The 21,837-nt window shown below is 41.8% G+C and overlaps 1 protein-coding gene, 1 non-coding gene and 1 pseudogene across 2 annotated transcripts in view; 1 reads left to right on the top strand and 2 right to left on the bottom strand.

Annotated features, from left to right (window-relative positions):
- Positions 1 to 15,109, bottom strand: part of SPMAP2L (sperm microtubule associated protein 2 like) — a 53,988-nt gene extending 38,879 nt beyond the window's left edge. Inside the window, exon 1 of the mRNA XM_063108845.1 lies at positions 14,644 to 15,109. Within this exon, the coding sequence (XP_062964915.1) occupies positions 14,644 to 15,109 (466 nt within the window). The remainder of the gene's footprint in view (positions 1 to 14,643) is intronic.
- A 4,131-nt stretch (positions 15,110 to 19,240) lies between these two features.
- On the top strand, positions 19,241 to 19,431 carry LOC134386733 (U2 spliceosomal RNA). The gene has a single exon (XR_010024551.1). It is a non-coding gene; the product is annotated as a U2 spliceosomal RNA (small nuclear RNA).
- Positions 19,432 to 20,187: 756 nt separating this feature from the next.
- On the bottom strand, positions 20,188 to 21,123 carry LOC134385697 (calcyclin-binding protein-like; annotated as a pseudogene).
- Between the last annotated feature and the right edge of the window lie 714 nt (positions 21,124 to 21,837).

Raw genomic sequence — 21,837 nt, 5'->3', positions numbered from 1 at the left:
TTAGTGACTTGTACGTAAAGCACCTGGCAAATGCATACAATAGTTGAAGAGTAGATGAATGATAGTTAGAATTATTAGTTACAACATCAGTGCATCAATGGCTTTAATAGAGCACTGTAGACCAAGTGTTCAACTATTGATTTGGCTCATAAGTGCAAGCATGATATGAGTGCTGAGAGAACACAAGTGAGCAAGATATGTCTCTCTTCTCAAGGAGTTTACAGCCTAATAAGAGAGACAAGTTATGAACTTTAAAAGAAAAAAAACTAAACGGAACTTTTAAATTCAGATATTTTCTATTGCTCTACTTTTTAAGGCTAAACTGTCTCAGACCTAAGGAGAGAGTAATCTACAAAAATGCCCATGGTGCTCAGTCATGCTGCCACCCTTGAAAGTTGCAACGCTTGTTCTGTGGACTTTTCACGTATTACCAACCTTGGTTGCAGCTTTATATACACAGGTCAGACAATCAGTATAACACTGAATCCTAAAATATCATCTGTAAATACTGGTAATATAAATGAATAATGAATGCCCTTTCATGCTATAATTTCTCCCATAGGTAAAACTCTCACTCCCTATTTTAGAAAACACACTTTCGATGCTAACTCACTAACTGATAGGATGGAATAGCTCTCAGGTGGCTGTTGTTAGCTAACGTCCCAAGCAAAGCAGTGTGACAATGGTTTCCAAACTTGTCTGCAGATTAGAATCATTTGGGAATACTTCTGAAATTCCAGCACCCAGGCCACATTCCAGAACAATTAAATCACAATCTCTGGATGTGGGAACCAGTCACCAGTATTTTTTGAAGCAGACAAGTTTGGGGACTACAATGATGTCATTTAACCACTAACACTACTGGCTCTGCAATCAGACTGGCTGGAACCAAATTCTGTATCTAACCTCTGATCTTCGGCAAATATACTTAGGCTTTCTGTAACTCAGTTTTCTCATGCGTAAAATGGGTTCTTGCCTCAAAAGGTTGTTATGTGAAAGTTAAATAAGATAATACATGTAAAGTGCTCTGCATAGTGCCCCAAACATAGTAAATACACTATAAATGGTAGCTATCATTAACTCTAAACGTTCAGGGATTAGGATTCTGCTTAAATTTCTGTGACTAAAAAGCCATTTGTTTAGGTAACTGTGAAATCGAAGTCATTGTTAAGGAAGCATTATTAAGGATTCCAACTATGAAAGTTAATATTAATGACATGTGAACCTAGTTGTGAACATGTACTCACACGTATTTTCACTGGTTTCTTTGTGTGTTTACACTCTCCCCTCATTTCTAAAAGGATTTGAGGTTGCTTACATAAACACATGCACTACAACAGGATTGATCTGTTTTAAGATGAGAAATTCAAGGAAGAAAGTAAAACTATAGTGGAGGGAGAAAGGAAAGGGAAATAATACGAAACAAGGGAGGAAGGTATAACAAACCCCAGCAAAGTCGATCTGACTAGCATTGAAAGCGGAGACCAGCTTTTCTTAGCATTGAAATGTCGCGGGGTGGGGAGCAGGGGCTTTGTCACCATTTACTTCTTGGTTTTACTCTGGAATAGACAGATTATTCGCCCGCTTTAAACGTAAACAGACGCAGCCATTGGCAGGCTGTACCCATCACCACCCACACGTCCGGCTGCACCGGGCGAGCTCGCGTGGACAGCGCCGTCCTGCACGGTGTCGCTCCGTGCACGCAGGGTGAGCTCGATGGCCCGGGAGAGTAGGCCACCACCTTGCGGATGTCCGTCTCCGGGACCCAGAGGCGCAGCTTGTGTGAGACCTTCCTGCAGAGAAGATTGCAGCCGCTGAGCCTCGGCCGCGTGTTGCAGGTGGGGTTGTGGTTGCGCAGGTCCACAAGGCTGCACGCACTTCACCAGCTCGTCAGCATCGCGCCTTTGTCGCTGAAGTCCCGATCCAGGTGGCTCTTGGGGCAGCCGAGCGTGAGCCCGTGCGACCAGGCGTCCAGGCCGCGGAGGGCGCCAGGCGGCGGCGGCGGCGGGGCTCGGCCTGGCGGCGCCCAGCGGGACGGGTTGCGTTTCCCTCGTTGAGTTCTTACAGGTGTTACACAGAGCATTAAGTAAGTGGTCATGGAAAGGTGAACAGATTCCGATTTTCTTACCTTTTTAATCCTTTTCAAAGTTTACTATGGATATGTTTCATGAAACCAGGTTAAATTAAGGAAAAATTAGGACGTTTCCAGTAAAGTATATAAATGACTTAATATAAGGCAAGATTTCCCCCCCCAAAATTAGTCTTCAGACAAGGTTACCTTCTATGCAATTTCTTACAAGAAACCATCTTATGTGGCACTTTCTCAATTACTTTATTTTCCCAACAAAGAACTGGTCAAGGAAGACATATTAGCTTGAAACAAATTCAGTAAATACTAGAATGGGAAAATTACAGAGCTCTCCCTAACCATAAATAGTATTTGAAAGGGGGAAAAAAGGAAGGTGAAGAAATTTAAAACAGATTTAGTAATTATTCTTGGGGATATGATTTTGTAATCCCAAGTGCTGGGTGTTCCTCTAAATAAGTTTTAAATATTATTTTTTAAAAAAACAAATACAAAACAAAATTAAGAACATAGTGATTGTATTGTATAGATAAAAGTACACCCACAGACGAATTTTTAAAAGCTCCTACTGTTACTTGAATGGATTCTGATGGCTTGTGACATAATTTCCACTGATGGCAACAAACACAGGTTCAAAAAGGTCCCCGTCTTACTCCTAATAAAACAATGGAATCTAGGCAATGAACAAGTAGTTGCTACAACCATGAGGTGAAATGTCGATGGGGAACTTTGTAAGGGAGAGATCAGGCTGGCTCTACCTGAACCCACCCATGAATCTTAGACTCACCCCAAGTGGGAGAGCCAGACATCATATGTCTTGCTCAAAGTGTGTTGCCAGAGGAGTACATGGTACCATTTACCAAAGATTCTAGACAAAAATAATTTTTTTCTGAATCTGAACAAACTTCTTTTTTTTTTTTTTTTTTTTTTTTTTATGACTGGTAAGGGGATCGCAACCAGTGGCTTGGCATCGCCCTCACCGGGCTCAGCCAGTGAGCGCGCCGGCCATCCCTACATGGGATCCGAATAAACAAACTTCTTAATAACCGTGTTTTGCAAGAGAAGGGGAGCTAGAGAAACAAGTGAAAGACATCACAAAGAATGAATCAAGTTCAGAATATGGGATATTTTACCCAATTTTTCTAAGAAATAAGTGGCATTTCAAAAAGGGAGAAAGGACTGACTGGTTAGCTCAGTTCTCAGTTGGTTAGAGCATGATGTTGTAACACCAGGGTCAAGGGTTCAGATCCCCCTACCAGCTAGCTGCCAGAAAAATAGAAAATAAAAGGAATTCAAAGGGAGAAGATAAGGCCTGGTGATAAAGAATAACAGAGACTCTTTAAGAGACATAATGCCCAAATGCAATGTATGGCCATTATTTGAGTCCTGTTTCGAATAAATCAACTATAAAATATATTTTTGAGACAATTAGGGAAGCTTAAGTATTTAGTGGGTATTAGATGGTATTAAAGAATAATTATAAATTCTGTCCTGTGTAATAATGACATTATAATTATGGAATATTTTTAATTCTTAGCAATTAGAGGTGTTTATGGATGAAATGATATGGTATCTGGTACTTTCTTTAAAACAGCATTTGTCCTATAGAATGCCCCCAAAATAAAGGTAGGGGTGCCTAGATAAAACACAACTCAAAAAATGTTAATAATTGAAACTAGGCGATGGGTACAGGGGGATTTATTATAAGATTCCCTATTTTGTGCGTATTTGAAAATTTCCATAATAAAAAAATCTTCTAAGGTTTCTATCTCAGATAACTCAGAAATAAAAATGACGTGCCTGAAAAAGTATGTTAAATTATTCAAAAAGTGACTCTAGTGATGTCAAAAATGCATGTGAAAAATTTTTCATAAAATATAATATTAGAAATAAGAAATATTTCTAAATCATACCATTTATTTTAATTTTATTTTTACAACTAAATTAATACAATTAAAAATAAACATTTGTCTATTTTAGCTTTATCCCCAAAAGTTTATATACTCAAATAGGCAAAAAAAAAAATTAATTTGCTTATATTCAAGAATAGATAATAATCACACTTTGGCAACATCTTGTACCAAATTAACAGTTATATTAAAATACAGACTCTCAACACTAGTAGTCCACATACTGATGGGCTAGTCCAACCACCTCTTGTCACTAGAAAGGAAACAGACACAGATCTATGACAAAACCAATAGTAAATTCCAAGTTTCCTGTCTCCTAGTTCAGTGCTTTTTCCAACAGCATCAAGCTTCCTCTTCTACTAAGTGTATGCTCTAACTGAAATCCCCAGTATGTGGCTGGAGCCATGAGTCTTGGGCACAGCAGTGTTCACACATTCAAAGTTCTTTAGCGGCAGGGGGAGGATTCTACATGTCCAATCAATCTTCATTGGCTGATCATCCTGTAGCACAGCTCCAGTATCATTTGCTATCCCTAAGATGTTGCCCAGCCCCCTCTTCTGTAGAAAATAACATCAGTACTTCTTTTCTTTAAGGCCAATCTGGCCCCCACCTGTCTAGTCGCTGCAGTATTTCACAGGCTTTGAATCAACTGCTATGGCTTTGAATGCTGGTCTCACCACTACACACCCTTAGAGAAAGTGTAACAGGCTGAACAGAAGTGACTCCATTTTGTTAAACTTCTAAACTAAAAAGGGTTTTTTTCTTACTCTTGTAACCTGAACCGCACAGCTTCCAGTTGGACATTAGAATACAGTGATTCTTGTTCACATGATTGCTAGAACATAATGACTTTTGCTCACACTGTACACAGAATAATAATAGAAGAAATTATTAACCCAGGTGGCCATTCGTTACTAGCTTACTAACTAGATCTTTTTGAGGTTTACAGGAACTAAATCCATGACTTGACTTCTTGGAGGATGGTCACCATGAATCAGCTCCCAGCCAAGAAGTTCTTCGATGTTTATCTGCAGTTTTATGATTATGCCTGGATGTCCCTGCTTAGATCACCATGAATCAGCACCCCTACCACCTGTCCCAGTAAAACCCTTTGGAAAGTCTGGGAAAAGCAGAGATGGTCTTCGAGACATAAGTCCACCATTCCCACAGGCTGCCAGCTTCCTGATTAAAGGCTACCTTTCTTTACAGCAACAATTGTCTCTTAATTATTGTCTATTGAGCAGCGAGCAAACGGACCTTTGGAGTTTTGGTAACAAAAGCACTGAGTCTCAGATTCCTCATCTGTAAAATGGGGACACAAACATTACTTATTTCAAAGGGCTGTCTTAAAATAAGAGCATGTTAAATATTTAGACCACTCAATGAACATAAGCTACTATGAGTTTGATAACTATTGAGTGAATCTAGACAGTTTTCAGGAATGTCCACATGAATAACATTTATGCTGATTTTACCCATTCATTCTAAGCTTTGGAATAGAGAAGGGTCGAGAGAGTTAAAGTTCCTGTCCTATCATAATGTAGCTTACCTTTTAGGAGGAAAGACAGACAATAAACAAGTAAATAATTTCAAACAGTGATAAGTGCTAGGAAGAAAATAAATTTACGTGATGTGGTCAGTAAGGCACAAGGAAAGGGGTGCCAACTTTAGGGAGAGTAGTTGCGGGGGAGCCTTTCAGAGGAAATGACGCTTGAACTGTGGAAAGAAAGACAAGAAGGTGCCAGATACATGATGACCTGGGGGAGAAATAGGGGTGAGAAAGGGAGAGCATTCTAGACCAACGAAACGGCAAGTGTAATTGTCCTGTGGTGGGATCAAGTGACATGTGAAAGTTGTCAGAATCAAAATGGAATCACATGTGTTAAAAACCCTGACAAACAGATCTGGGGAAGACCATGAAGGGAGGATTCTCACACAAAAAAGCCTCCTAACAAGAGCAAGAACAAAGGACTCTGTGAAAACCACAACCTTGTACAAAGGCCATTGCAACCTTACACAAAAAATACTTCTGCAAGGACATCTGCTCAGCAACTGCCTGTCCAACCTCAGACTGGTGTCACCTGTTATTGATCCTTGTAGTCAAGGATAATTATCCCAAAACAATTATGTAATCCTCCATTATTTTTTCTTTAAAAACATTTGTCTTCCTTTACCTCCCTGAATACGCACATTTTACTATGGTACGCATATTCCCATTGCAAGGCCTTATTCCCAGTTAAACTCGTTATTCTTTTAGACAGCCTCTCTTTGTTTGTTATTTAGATTGACACACAGCAAGACAGTGAGTCAGGGTGGCTGGAGGGGAGGAGCAAGGGAAAGGACAGCAGGATTTATGGTTTGGCCAGATCACTATGAACCCTGTAGTTCTGGTTTTATTTCTAAGGGCAACAGGAAAAGCCACTGGAGGGTTCTAAACAAGATAATTAGTGGCATCTCCCTCTAGGAGATAATCATTATGACTATATTGTTCTTTTTAAGTGTTTGTTTATATTCCTTTTAAATGTTTGTGTTTTATTCTGTAGCACACAAACTCCGTTGCTCCATTGCCTTCCAGAGCCAACAAAATGGGATGATTGGCCTTGCTGCAGTCATCTGTGGAGAAGGCTGCCATCTGCTGGAAGAAGGCACCATTTAAACCCTACTCTTCCCTGATTGTGACGCACTCATACACTGGGATTCCCATTGCATGTAGCAGTAAATCATTCTGTAACATAAGGATGAAATATCAAAGTGTAACAATTCTCCACCTTGCCCTCTGCCCTCCCTTCTAAGTAGTCCATGTTTGAGTTCCAAATGGGGTACAGCTGACCTACAAAGAATTGGCAGGGGGCACTTCCAAAGACAAAAGAACAGATTGCGGCAGAGGCAGGAGAGGGTGAGAGAGAGGCAGGCTGAGTTTGAGAGAAATCGGAAAGGTTTGGCAGGGAGTAGCTGTCACTATGACAGGGACTTGGGAAGTGAAATGCTGCAGGAACAGTTTAGCAGGTTTTGCTCTATGTTGGAAGGTATAATTCCTTTTGAGATACTTCAGTAACACTGTACCCCAAAAGTATGTATGATCAATTATGCTTCAATTTAAAAAAAAAAGATACTTCAATAAGACCTACATCACTTTTTAAGGTTTTGTGAAGTAAAATTCATGCTTGTTTTAGGTGCACTATTGTGCTGCCCAGTTGTACACTGGGTATGACTATATAGACAAACATTGGGATGTTCTTTGATGCGATATATTAAGCTATAGGATCTGTTACTACTGTCCATTCTCCCTTGCTCCCCTCCTAGGCACAGCTCCTGAGCCTGTGCTCCTGCTGCCTTAGCTGACAGTCATTTGGGTGAAAGATGAAAGAGCGTGGGAGAGGGATTTGCTTGAGGGTGAGATGGCAGAGGCAGAAAGAGGATAAGCCCTTCCATCTGGTTAAACAATAGAAAACCTGAGTCTTATACGCAAACTAGTGTTCAAAAAGATTGCATCCCCAAGCTAACTATTAAGACAAAGCTGTATGCTTTGTCTGCAGACCCCTAATTCTGCACTTTTGTGACTTTTTTTAATCTAATTTCAAATCTATTTTTCATGTTCATTTTCATGAAAATTTCATGTGTGAAAATGGCACGGACAACTGGGCAGCCAATGAGTGTAAGGCTGGATTTCTAACTCACACCTTACACCAGGATAAACTCCAAATGGATCAAAAATTTAAATGTTTACCCAAAAAGACTGTGAAAAAAGCACATCAGTGAATTCCTTTATAGCCTAGAAGTAGGAAAAGCTCTTCCTTATTATGATTTAATATGGAAAACATAAAAGAAAAGATTGATATGTTTTACTATAAAAAATGTTTTTATAGTGAAACAAACAAAAAAACATGAGACTACCAACAAACTAAAAGAATCTGTCACACATATCCCAGACAAAGGGTTGATCTGTTAATAAGACACCTATCAAGCCAAATGGAAATTGGTAAAGGGACACAAAAATCAACTACATTGTATATTGATAAATTAAAAAATAAAAAAATTTTTAAATAGGCAAAGGACATGACAATATATGTTGCTTAATAGATGCTTAATATCACTCATATAATAAGATAAATGCAAGTTTTTTATCTCTCAGATTTTCAAAGAGCCAGAAGTTTAACCATACACTACAATGTTGAGGCTAGGAGCACACAGACACATCCATTTGCTGGTGAGCATACAAAGTGAATCAACTTCTATGGAAAGCAACTTAGCTAAATCAAAATTACAAATACACTTACTCTCCAGCAATACCAATTCTGGGAATTTATTCTACAGTTATACATATATATGTGTGTGTGATTTAGGACACACATAGTACAACTTTCTCTATTGTGGCATTGTTTGTAATTGCAAAGTCCTGGAAGCAAACAAGAGAAGGTTAAATAATGGAGCATGATGCATCTGCTTTTTTAAAAAATGAGGAAACTCTACATGGGCTTATATGGAAAGGTACATCGTCCAGTAAAAAAAAAAAAAAAAAAAAAAGTAGTGAAGAACAGTATAGAGTGTGCTATCCTTTGAGTAAGAAAGGGGGAAATACACACACACACACACACGTACAACACTTTCTTGTATCTATATAAAGATACACAGAAACTGAAGGTTACCTGTGAAAGGTGAGAGAGGGGTTGGGAGGGGCAGAGTAGGAATGAGACATTTCCTTGTATGTCTTTTTCTATTGTTTTGGTTTTTGAACCACATATCTTACAAATTTCAAAAAGTTTTAAATTAAAAATTCTCACTCAGTATAATCTCCTCCTATGCTCCCACACATGCCTGAGATCCTGTTTCTTTCTAATTGTTTCCCTAATCCCTTATAAATCCAGATTAAATATTCTGGGTTATGTTCACTCGAGACTAAATAGTCTCTATGTCAGCCTATTTTAGGTAAATAACTTTAATGAGTACTTTGGGTCTATTTCTTTTCCTTTAGCCTTTCTTCTATTTTAAAAAAAAAGGTTGTCATTGCCATTTAACTCAGAAAAATGAAGTAATTGTCCTATAAGACACTCCAGACTACTTTACTTCCCATGCTATGGGTGTGTTACTGTTATGATGTGTTCAGCCTCCCCAGCCACACAGTCCTTCAAGCAAGGAATCCATGTCTTCTTCATCTACAGCTCAGTGCCTACACCCTGAACATAGGAAGTGCTCAATAGAGTTTAACAATGACAGTAGGATTAGGTGATGATATTTTTGTAAAGTGGGATGATGGAACCCACTCTATAAATTTTAAAACTTTGCATACAACCAAACTGCCATGTCTTAGTCACCTTTGTGTTAAATAGTTACCTTATGCTGACTAAATATTACCTAATGTGTACACTATTTTATGTAAATATTATTTAAATATACTTGGTGTTTATTGAGCTTTACTAAGGGAATTATAAAGACTTACTGGAATTAACAAGGAAAATCTAGAATACAAATTGAGAAGATAAGGAAGTTTTAAGTAGTGTTTTCTAAAGCAGAGTCTGAAAACTTTTTAGAGTCTCATTATCAAGCTACTTTAGGCAGCACACACAGGGGAAGCCCTCTAAAAGGTGGGCTTTGCCACCTTTTAAAAATGTGCACAGAGACCTGAGTGATAGGAATTAGCCGTGCAATAAGCCTGGGAAAACAGTAAGCATCCCAGGTAGAGGAAACCACAAATGCAGACTTGAAACAGGGTCAAGTAGAGGGATTGGCCTTTTAGAGAAAAAGAGAGGAAGCCGGTACGACTGGAGCAGAGTGAGCAGGGGGGAGAGTGGTGGGGGATGAGGTCAGAGAGCCCATGGAGCTCTAGAGACCCCTGTAAAAAGTTTGGGTTTACTCTAAGAGCAATGAAAGACACAGGACTACAAGGGAGAGACATGATCTGATTCTGTATTTAAAAAACCCACTCTGGCTGTGGTAGCAAAGGGATTGTGGCAGACAAGGGCAGAGCAGGGAGACTACTCAGGAAGCTAATACAGAAATCTAGGCGAGAAATAACCATAATTGGAGTGAGGAAGTTAGCAGCAGAAATGAATGAATTCAGGACATGTTCTGGAGATAAAACTAAACAGAACTTTCATTGGGTGCATTGCATTTGAGGGTGAGGAAAGAGGAATCAGAGAACAGATTAGCTTGAGCAACTGGATGCTATTTTCTTAGATAGGGAAAAACAAGATTGGGAGAAAAATCAAGACTTCTGTTTCACAGTATGTTACATTTGAGATGCCTCTGATATATCCAAATGATATATGAGAGATGTCCAGTAGGTGGTTGAATGTGTGAATGTCAAACTCAGGAGAGGGGGAGTAGAAAAGGAATACAAAAATTTAGGAGGCAGAGGCATAGAAATGCTATTTAAAACTGTGAGCGTGGATATCAACACCTCAAGGAAAAGTGTAAATAAAGAGAAAAAGGGTTAGGACAGAGCCTGTTAGAATCAAGAATACAGAGAAGTCTCAGCAAATGAGCCTGAGAAGGAGCCAGTCAAGTAGGTGAGAAACCGGGAGATTGTGATGACATAAGAGGCTGTGAGAAGGAGGTGTATGTGTCAAGAAAGGAGTAGTCAATTGTGCTAAATGCTGCTGATGGGCCAAATAAGGTACTACCACTAACACTACTATTACTAACAGCTAACATCTACTGAGCACTTACCATGTACCACAGTCTGTCCTAAATGCTTTACAGCTCTTAACACTTTGAATCTTCTTAACAATGCTGAAGATGGAGAAGAAACCATTGGATTTGATGACCAGAGGTCAAATGAAGAGATCCTTCATTCAACAATAATCTTCAAGTCCTGACTTGTTCCAGGCACTGCTTGAGGCATTGAAGATGAAAGACAAAGGTCCTGCCCTCATGACAGCTTAATGTAAACAAGTAAACAAAAATATAATACAGTCAGATAAGTGTCTTGAAGAAAATGAGCAAGCCAAAGGGTGTTCTTTTCGGTACACCTTTCTAGGAAGGTAACAAAACTTGAGGGAAGATGTCCTGAGAGAGGAAAAATGTGGCAAGTGAAATGATCCTGAAGTAGAAGCAAAGATGCCTATGTGGCTGGAGAGCAGCAACTACGGGCAGAGTGGTAGGACATGATCAATTTCAAGATCAGGTTAGTGACAGGGGCCAGACCAAGCAGGGCCTTGTAGGCCTGCTAAGGAGTTTAGATTACATACTGTGTGAGATGAGAACCACCTCTGGAGGGCTGAGAGCAGGAGAGCTGCATATAATTTATGTTCTAAGGGATTCTCATTCCAATGAGTTGGGAGGTGGGGCAAGAGTGGAAGCAAGAGCCCAGGTGGAGTCTATTTCAGTGGACCAGGCAAGAGATGATAGTGGCTTCTGAAGATGAAGAAATTTTAGATGTTATGAGACAGTCATAGAAGGATAGTTCAAAGTTAGATTTGCTAACGGCTTGGAGGCAGGGTGTAAGAGAAAAACAGGTGCCAAGAATGATTCCAAGGTTTCTGAGCACAAGGATAAATGAATAATGGCGCCGTTTGCTGAATTAGAAAACGATGGCAGAATAGCAAGATTGGGTGTAAGAGTTCAGCTGTGGACATGTTAAGTTTTATGTGCCTAACAGATATTTAAGCAGGGATGCTTGGTTACAGATAATTGTTTATAAAACTCTGGAGTTCAGGGGAGAAGTTGAGGCTAGAGATAATTTGGGACATTATCAGCATATAATTAAAGCCCTAGAACTGATGACATCATCTAGGAAATAAGGAAAGTTCTAGAAGACTCTGAGAGGACTAAGCCATCAGTCAGTTCAACCTAAAGACTGGGAAGAGGAAGCTCCAGCAGAGGAAGCTGAGTCAGGAACAATCAATGAAGTAGGACAATGGAGGTGGTGGTATCCCATAAGTCAGGTAAAGAAAGACTTCTAAGAAAGAAGTGAATGCGTCAAATGAGGAGGATGAGGATGGAGAATTAACTATTGAATTTGGCAGGGCAGAGGCCATTGTGACCTCAACAAAAGCCACTTTGGCTAAGTGGAGAGAGGGAAAGCTTAATTTAAGTGGTTTAGAGAATGGAAAAAGAGGACATGGAGAAAATGACTCAAAGACAACTATTTTGAGAAATGTTTCCTCTAAAGAAGAACAGAGAAATAGGAGTGATAGCTGGAGGGGTATAAGGAGTTAAGGGAAGATTTGTTTGTTTTTTTAAAGATAAGAGTTACTGTGCAAGTTCATATGCTGATGGGGGTGAATCCAGGAGAGAGGGGAATACCATGATGTAGGACAGAGAGGGGCTAATTTTAGGAACAAAGAGCTTAAAGCAGTTAAATGGGATGGGATCCAACACAAAGACTGAGAGAATGGCCTTTAAGAGGAGCAAGAACAGTTCATCCATTATTAACAGTAGAAAAAGTACAGTATATATATGTACAGATACTGGTGATTTGGTAGGTTACATGTGGAAAAATATGAAGATCTTTTGTAATTTCTTCTAAAAAAAAAGTAAAGTCACCAGCTAAGAGTAAGGATGGAGGAAGGAATGTAGGAGGTTTGAGGAAAGAGAACACTGACCATGATTTCTGGGACATTTGGAAAATGAATTGACTAGGGAAATGTGGTATGACTGCCAAGCAGCACTGAGAGCCCACTTGAAGTTCAAGGTCATAAATGCAATGATCAGTTAGCATAGTTGTTTGCATTTCTCTTGTCATTATCTGTTACTCAAGTGCAGGCAAGAGCTGGATTTATCCAGGCAAGAATGACAGAGGGAAAGAGAGGGAAGGGAATGATTCCATTGGTGGACCATGGAATATAAGGCGAGTAGGGAGAAACAGAACCTAAGGTAGTGATACATAATGAAAGATTAGTAGGATCAGCCGATGAGAGGTCCCTTTAAAGATGAATTTGATAAGAGGGGGTACATGGAGGAGTGAGCTGGAAAGACAGGACATGGTTAGAGATTAGAGTGCTTGAAATAGAGATTCTGTAAATCGTAAGGCAATTGAAAAGACTAGGGTAGTGGTTGCCTAAGACGGGGTGAAGGACATGATCATTTGAAGCAAGGAGATTGAAGAACTGAGAAGCCAAGGGGATCACCCATGTGGATATGAAATCTCCATGCAAGATGACAAGGGTGGCAGTGGACAGAAAGGCAGTAAACTAGAGCAGTTTCAGTGGAGTAGAGGGGAAAGAGGCCCAGCCAGATGGGTTGAGGAGAGAATGAGGTGAGGAAATGGAGTCAGTGAGTATAAAAAACTCTTCAACAAGTTCTATGGTAAAAGAGAACAGAAAAATATTGGTGATGATGGGGAAAGGACATGTCTGAAGAAGACATGGGGTCAAGAGTTATTTCAAGATGGAAGATTCTAGAGTATTTGTGTATGCTCAAGGGACTGATTCACTAGAAAAGGAAAAACTGATGCTGTACGAGAGAGGGGATAACTGTAGGAACAGGGTTCTTCAGGAAACAAGGCTGTAATTCAAAGCACAAGTGAAGAATTTGCTTTTCATAAGAAGAGGCACAATTCTTCTCTGAAATATGAGAAAAGGCAGAATCCATGGGTACAGATGTGGGTAAGGCAACAGAGTTGTAGTGATAAAATAAGAGAGTTCATGATTGATTGCTTCTGTTTTCTCAATAAAGTGTAAGACAAAGTCTTTAACTGGGTGGGGGCCAAAGGTATGAAGGTTGGAAGAGAGTCAAGAAGGCCTTTAGTCATCATCTCAGAGACTGGGAAAACTAACTTACTAGGTGAATAAAGTGAACTTGCTAGGCAGTGCCACGTGACCAACTGAGATTTGTGGTAATGAAATTGAAGTAAACCAGTCAGTATGGTTGTGCAATTTTGTACAGCAAGAGTCAACTGCTTAGGTGGAGGAAGAGGGTAGATGGATGGCTGGGTTATACCACGGCTGGGGTTTTGTCAGAAGTATGGTGGATAGCGGGAGGGCCAGAGGATGGTATAAGATGTTGTAAGGGAACAATGAAGTGATAGACCATAGAATGGAGGCTGGGTGAGGAGGAGTCAGTGAGAACATGTGATAAAAATTGATCAGCCAAGGGATTGGAGGGCCAATGTGGACAAAGAATTGTTTTGGGCTGGGTCATCAGTGAGGGATCCTAAGTGAGCTGGTGTGGTCAGAGAAAGAATGTCTCATCAGCCCTGTTACCTGGAAAACTTGGTGAGAACTGAGCATATAGTGAGCACTGAGTAGATGTACTCTTTGAATATTTGCTCAATGAATGTTTTGTTTCCACATGGGATCATGTGCCAAACACTGACAAAAAGATTCTCACTTCAAGGATCTTTCCCGTTAGTGGGGAGAAAGATGAATGGTGTAATACAAAATCTTAAGTGCTATAATAGGGATAATGGACAGAGGGGTGCAATGACTAACTGGAGAGAAGAATTCAGAAGGGCTTCAAAAGGAGGCACCAGTAAGACGTCAAGGTCCGCTCAGGGGTGCCAGTGGAGGAAGTGAAGGGATTCAGATTCACTTTCCCGTCGGAGTCCCTTTAAGTGCAGAGAGGTGACTGCAAAGCAGCAGGTAAATGACACCAGAATTATCTTCCTTGAACACACAGTAAGCTCTTGCATGCAACTCTTCACATTGGGACCCCCAGTCATGGGGGCGCGGGGTTGCTCCGTGCAGGGGAGGCGGGGGCAGCACCTACCGTTCAGGGAAGACTGCTGAAGCCGTGGCGGGAATGCGGTGATCAGGGATGGCGAGATCATCAGGGCGGCGCGGGGGAGCACCTCGGCCCAGGCGGCCTCGTGGGGTTGGCGGGGCCGGTGGGGCCCCTGGGGCCTGCGGAGCTTGTGGGGCTCATGAGGCCCGCGGAGCTTGCGCGGTGCACGGGACTCGCGGGGCTCGTGGGGTTCGCGGTGCTCGTGGCGTTCGCGAAGCGCCGACTCGTCACACTGCTCACTTGCGTCTCGCTTGTCTCGCTCGCGGTCGGCCTTCTCGGGGTTCTCGGTATCCTCGGGATCCTCGGAGTCCCCGAGCTCGTTGTGCACGTCGAGAATCCTGGGCACAAGAGGCTTCTGGAAGCCTTCGGAGCAAGTGGATATTTCTGTGGTGTCCTGGCCGTCGGTCACCTCGGACAGCGCGGTTAAACCTGAGAACTCTCGGTCCTGCATCCGTGCCGGGAGCCCCCAGGCGCGGTGGGCTCTCCGAGCCGCTAGGCAGGGCTGGGGGCCGCCAGCGCCCCGCCCCCCGCAGCCCCGCCCCAACACAGCCCCGCCCCGGCCGGCGTTGTCCCGTTGCCAAGGAGACGCGCAGCTCCCCAAGGGCTTCGGGGAGCGCCCGGCGAGGAGAGGAGCCAGAGGCGAGTTGGCAGTGACGGGGGGCAGGGGCGAGGGACAGAAATCCTGACCCTATTCACTGTGTCAAGGTCGAGGACTTTCGCATGCCCAGGCCCTGGAGCAGAACATATCAGCTTCCAGTCTATTCCAGCCTCGTTACTGCAGAGCCAGGTCTCTGTTAGGTTTCAGAGGTGCCTGGGCACAGATTCTATACAAGCCTTTGTCCCCTCCCCTGATCATGCTGGGAGAAGATGCCGAGACTGGCAAGACCTTCAACCACCGGAACTGATTTTCTTAAATTTCTAGTCAATGCCGCAGCAATCAGAATGAGCGGGGAGAGTGGGGGGTAATGACATTTGGTGCAAGCATTCAAGAAGAATCTCCAAGTTAGATTTTTGACTTTATCTCTATATGAAGTTCTACACGCAAGCACAAAGAAACACTTAACAGGATTAAAATAAAACTATATTCATCTACAACTTGTGTCCCATTACAGGGCACAGTATCTATTGAAGTATGCTATAAATCATTATTTTTGTAAGTCCTGTAATTATCTTGTGAACAGCACAACTGTATGCTTTGTGTGTGTGCATTAATTTGTTAACTGTGATATTTTTTAAATACAATATACCACAATTTCTGTAATCCTGTTTTTGGCAACCCCACTTCCTCCTCCTCTTTGTTATCATTATTATACCAAGAATTTTTAAAATGTAAGTGGCCTGGACCTCTCCCAATTCCTGAAGAGTGCTTTCAGCAAACTTTCATGGCCAGGACAATGTGGTAGAGGAGAATATAACTGGTGGACTTTTCTTATACCTGTTACATCAGTAATTTTCTAGGGAAGGGACTAGAGGTGTTAGGAATAAGTTATCTGTCAAAATATATAGTGAACCCTAGTACACCTTTTGCACACTGCTGGGTACTCCTTGGATACTTTGACTCATAAATGCAAAGAAAAATTGAAAGAAACATTTTGAATTGTGGATATTATCTGTAATGGAACTAGAAGATTAATTCTAGTATAATCGTATATGAATCAGGAAATCTGCTCCTTCAGACTCACTTTGATATAAACATGTACAGTGCTGTATGGAGATTCAAGAGTATGCCCCAAAACTTTGAAAAAGGAGAGATAAAGCTACCCTCAGAGAGTTTTAACTCAACCTGTAAACAACCAGGGAAGAGTTCTGTAAATTCACCTTAAAGAGGCAGGATGGCTTCTAAATCAGTAAATGAAATACCTAAATGAAATACCTTCAAGATCCAAAGAACACATCAATCAGAAGATGGGGCTTCCGCTCCCAGAGAACGTACAGGAAGAGAGTCATAGAGGCTGTGCCTGTTCAAAAACTGCAGAGGCGAGAGGACCTAAGCCAACAGACTGCAACTGTTAACAGCCCATTCTTCAGACCCTCTTGAGATGGACATGTGGCCTGGTGTCACTGTACATCAAAAGATCTATGCTCGCCATTCCACTTTCTGACATGACCCAGGGAGTCTGCTTACTGGGCAAGATTAATAATGATCACACAGAATAAATTTTGGTCCACATCACAGTTATATATTGGCACTCTGATTTTATACACCAGCCTCACAAATCTAAGGTTTTTCTGAGAAAAATTTAGAAATCAAGCTTGATTCTCTTTTTCCCTCAACCCCTTATTCCCAAAGCATCAGCAACTCCAGCTAATTCCAAAAATATGTGTCTTTAATCCATCCTTTTCTTTCCATCTCTCGTCACCATTCCAGTCGTGGCCACCATCATCTCTTTGGATTCTGTAGTGGCCTCCCAACTGGTTTTCTTTTTTTTTTTTTTTTTGTCGTTTTTTCGTGACCGGCACTCAGCCAGTGAGTGCACCGGTCAGTCCTATATAGGATCCGAACCCGCGGTGGGAGCGTCGCCGCGCTCCCAGCGCAGCACTCTACCAAGTGCGCCACGGGCTCGGCCCCCAACTGGTTTTCTGACTTCTACCTTTGCCCTCCAATCATGACACTATAATCATGACCAGCCCCATGATCTGGCCCTTTTCTTTCTCTCTAGTCTGCTTTGGGCCTCTGCACCCTTGCTCTCTACATTCCAGCTTCTCTGTTCTTCTCTAACACGTCAATCTCTTTCCTATTTTGGCCTTTTCTTACACCTGTTTCCACTGCCTGAAATCCACTTTCACCCACTCTCCACATAATGTATCCTTTCTATCCTTTTAGGATCATCTTAATTATCACCCACTCAGAGAAGTCTTTCCAGCCCACATTAATTTTTTAAATGTTCTCACCATTACTTTCTATTTTAAATCCTTGCTTCAAAATGATTTGTAATTATTTCATCTGCTTGTCTATTTTTGTGTGTATTTCCCCAACTAGAATGTAAGCTCCGAGGGACAGGGACATTTCTCTGTCCTGATTGCTGGTGTATTCCCAGTGCCAAGCATAGTGAGTTACTATGGATAGTTGTCATTACTTCTGTTGTTTTCTTGCCTAGAATCCCTTCCCTCCTCTGCTGAAGGCAGAACCTCTTCATTCCCTGTGGTTTAAGGGGGCTAATCCTGCCCTTCACCCAGATTTGGCCAATCTGGCCACGGGGATTTGTTCAGGGATGAATGTACTACCCCAGAGAGCCAATCAGTGCTTCTTCATGAGATTTGCTGTATGGCTGCTCAAAGAGAGAGCATACATGTTACTTTGGAATCATGAGCTGTAAGAATGTTATAGGCTTGGTGTTGACAGCAAGACAACAACCATCTTGCTACCTTGAGGAGGGAAATCTGAGAATGAAACCAAGCAGAGATTAGCAGACCCAGCAGAAGGAGAAACAGTCTTGTTATCTTTGAGTCCCTGAATCCACCCATGCCCAGATTTCCCAGTATGATGAGCCCCACCCCTCCCACCCCCCACCCCCATGAAAAAAAAAAAGAATCCCCTTTTTTGGCACACACAAACTTAGCTGAATTTCCACCATTTTTAACTGAAAGAGTTCTGGCACTCTTTCTGGCACATAAGTAAATAAATGTTTACTTATAAACAATGTTACTGTGTTTTACTGAGAGTTTCTCAGAGAAAAGAAGACACCATTATCACCCTCACAGATCTCACAGACTGCCAGGTATAAATGAGAGGCCCACAACAGGAGCTTTAAGGAAGAGTATGCTAAATGTCCTCAGGGTGGCTTAGAGGGGTAAAGAGTGTCAGGTGAATGGGACACCACAACTCATAAAAGAGATACAAAAAGACTACACAGAGGAGGTACTGAGACACACTTTAAAAAATGATTAGAGGTATGAGAGAAAGGAATTAAAAGGACTGTTCCAGAGGAAGAAAACGACACAAGTAAGGCCAAGTAACAGGAAAGCCCAGAGGGTTCCAAGGACCAGTCAGAAGTCCAGCTTCACTAGCATGTAAAATACTTTGGAGGGACCATGGGGTAGTACAACCAGGTACAGAACACTGGATAAATAAATGAAAAGGCAGATCCACTCTTAGTATGCTTCATAAACCCATAGTTTCTAAGCCTGGAAGGCTGGCAACAGACACCAGATTGTGGGAAGTTCTCCGAGGTAATGAATGCTACCCTGTAAGGCCTGTTGGGAAGATTACCAGCCAAGCAGCCTCTTTGACAAACACACCAACCTGTCTTGGCTGAGTGCCATTTCCATTGGTAAGCCCTGTGACACGTACCTCCATCGCTATCCTGAGATCATCTCAATTATAGGATCCCTGCTTTATTCATTCCCAGCATCAAGCAGTGACTACCATGTTGGCACTCAATAACTGTTCACTGGAGAAAAAACTCTGGCCACAACACTTGTTGCCAAAATGTAGACTATAAAATCTGAGTAAGAAAAAACAAGACTGAACAAGAAAGAACAGAGAGATCATTCTCCATCCTGAAAGCTCTTGGTATCACCTTTGAAATAAGCATCCAGAAACTTGTGTATGCCCCTGACCACCTTAGAAAACATAGGGAAGATCGCTTCTCAGCCTTTTGGCTAAGATCAAGTGTAGTATCTGTTCTTGTCAATTTAATATGTGACACATCCTCTATTCAAGGACAATAGATTAAATAGATTTTTGGAGCAGGGAGGTGGAATAGGAATTTGCTCCATCCACTCCATGCATTGACCTGGTATTGCAGTACCTCTGGGAATGGTGCATCCCTTGGCAGCCATAAGTGGAGGTCATGGAAGGTCAGAAGTAGCAGTTGTAGTCGCCTCGCTGTGGCCCTTGGTAGTGGGCTCACTGAACATGCTGGCTTGCTCTTGGCCCTGCTGGCGCACCTCTTCACTCCTCAGCTTGAAACTCTCTCCCAACCAGGAGAAGGCAGCTGGTGGAATTTCACCCATTGGTGAAATCATCCTACCCCCTGTCACATTATTTCTATTGAGGGACCGATTGCTACAAGCTAACAGGACCAATCTCATCATCACCACAGGAAGACCAAGATGTCATGTCTCTGTGTCTTATCTCCCATAATGCTCTCTACCACTCCCTTTCTTTTTCTATTTTCTTTTTTTTTATGCAAAAATTCAGGATTTACTCTTACTTATTCTTACATTGGTGGGAGCTGGGGTCGGTAACTTAAAGGCAAGCAAATACTTTTGTTTTCTCTTAGCTGAACAAAATACACACAACATAGCAGTTTCATTAGGTAAGACTTGCTTTTTACATTTCACATCAGAATGCAACATAACCCTTTCTTGAACAAAATAACCAGGGTACTAATAAAACCATCTTTGGAGGAAGTATTTAACAAGCATATTTTATTTAAATAAATCCTCCAATAGGGCCGGCCCGTGGCTCACTCGGTAGAGTGCGGTGCAGATAAATAAATCCTCCAGTAGGAAATGAAAAATTCATTGCCTTTACTTAGAAGAAGGCATGTAAGTAGTTATCTGTCAAATTTATATGTACAACATTCCCTTATTGGAAACATCAGTATTTCCACATCACAGTTCCCAAAATGACTTTAAAATCTCAAAATTCTGTGTCTTCTTTGGCTTGCTTCTCTCTTGTTCCACCCACACTTTATTAGTGGTTTGCTTCATGGCATCATCTCCATCTTCATAAATTTTCTTTAGAACGTTCATCATTCCCTCACTAGGATCTGTTTCACTGTTGTAGGAGGGCTTTTCTTTCTTTGCACTCTTTTTCAACCTAAGTCAGGTAGTCCCACTGCATGTTTTCTGCTTTCTTTCTACATAAGATAATATCGGTATCAGTCTTGACTTTTTTTGAACTGCCTTCCACAGAGATGGGTTTCAAAAGATTGTTCGCTATCATAGAGTAACTCCTCCCATTTAGATTCTTAACCAAAAGATCAAATGACCTCTCTGTGAAATGTACCTTCACATTCTCAGTGGGAACTTGATGAACTCCAGTTAAGGTAATGTAGATTTTCACAAACTTATCTAACTGATCCCATCCATAATTACTGATTTTCACTGTATGTCCTGTTGTAAACAGAGCAACCACAGCAGCTGGCTTTTTATTGTCAAGAAGTTCTGCTGTCCTCTGAGATTCCTGTCATGTCTTGTTCTTGATTTCTGTCTCAATCTTGGATTTTTCAGCTGTAAGGGCATCATGTGCTCTTTTCCTAGTGGCCTTTCCCAGCAACACCTTTACCTCTTCCAGATCTTTCTGTAACTCTTCCAAAGCTGAAGCTATGGCTGGGCTGGGTCAGGCCAAAGGCCCGATCTGCAGCCACTCAGAGAAGGGAACAGGAAACGCCGCAGGGAGCACGTTCACCCCTACCGCAGACCCCACCTGCACCAGTCCCAGTCTCCACCTCCCCTTTTCTGATCTTTTCTTTCATTTCTCCCCAACTTCAAAAATCCTGTTTGTCCTCCTCGCATTCCCTCTGTCTATTCTCTGCCTCCTCTCTAAATGCTCTCTTCATATTCTTTCTCAAACCTGATTCTCTCACAAGAATCTGGGCTTCCCTTCTGCTTTCTCAGAAGTTGTCCTTTCTCGGGCAGAGCCCGTGGCGCACTCGGTAGAGTGCTGCGCTGGGAGCGCGGCGACGCTCCCGCCGCCGGTTCCGATCCTATATAGGAATGACCGGTGCACTCACTGGCTGAGTGGCCGGTCACGAAAAAACGACAAAAAAAAAAAAAAAGAAGTTGTCCTTTCTCTCCCATATGCCTCATCCTGTAGCATCTGGATGGGGAGCAGGTGTACTTGCTCCTATTTCGGCTTCCAGACCCTTCTCACACCAGCAAAAGAAAGAAAAAAAGAGAGAAAGAAAGAAAACATAGGGAAGCATATAGAATCAGAGTTTAGAGCTGGAAGTAGTGTGCATCTCGATTTGATCCTTTTACAGGGAGAAGACCAATATGGTTAAGGAATTTGTCCAGGTGTCCATTCATGGTAATCCTTGTGGCAGAGGCTAAAATCCAGAATTTCTGACAATGCTGAATCATTGTGTGATCCAATCTCCATAAGCGAGACAAAAGAAGTTTTGACTGGAGACACCTACGTGGCTGTTGTGATATGATACCATTAAATTAAACATTATACTTTCCATACTGGCCAGCCACCAAAAATAAATAAATAAAATTTAAAAAAAA

This window comes from Cynocephalus volans, chromosome 9, assembly GCF_027409185.1.
Source record: "Cynocephalus volans isolate mCynVol1 chromosome 9, mCynVol1.pri, whole genome shotgun sequence".
In the NCBI taxonomy this organism is placed as follows: domain Eukaryota; kingdom Metazoa; phylum Chordata; class Mammalia; order Dermoptera; family Cynocephalidae; genus Cynocephalus; species Cynocephalus volans.
The sequence above is the reverse complement of the archived record's forward strand: the minus strand, read 5'-3'. Positions and strand labels throughout refer to the sequence as shown.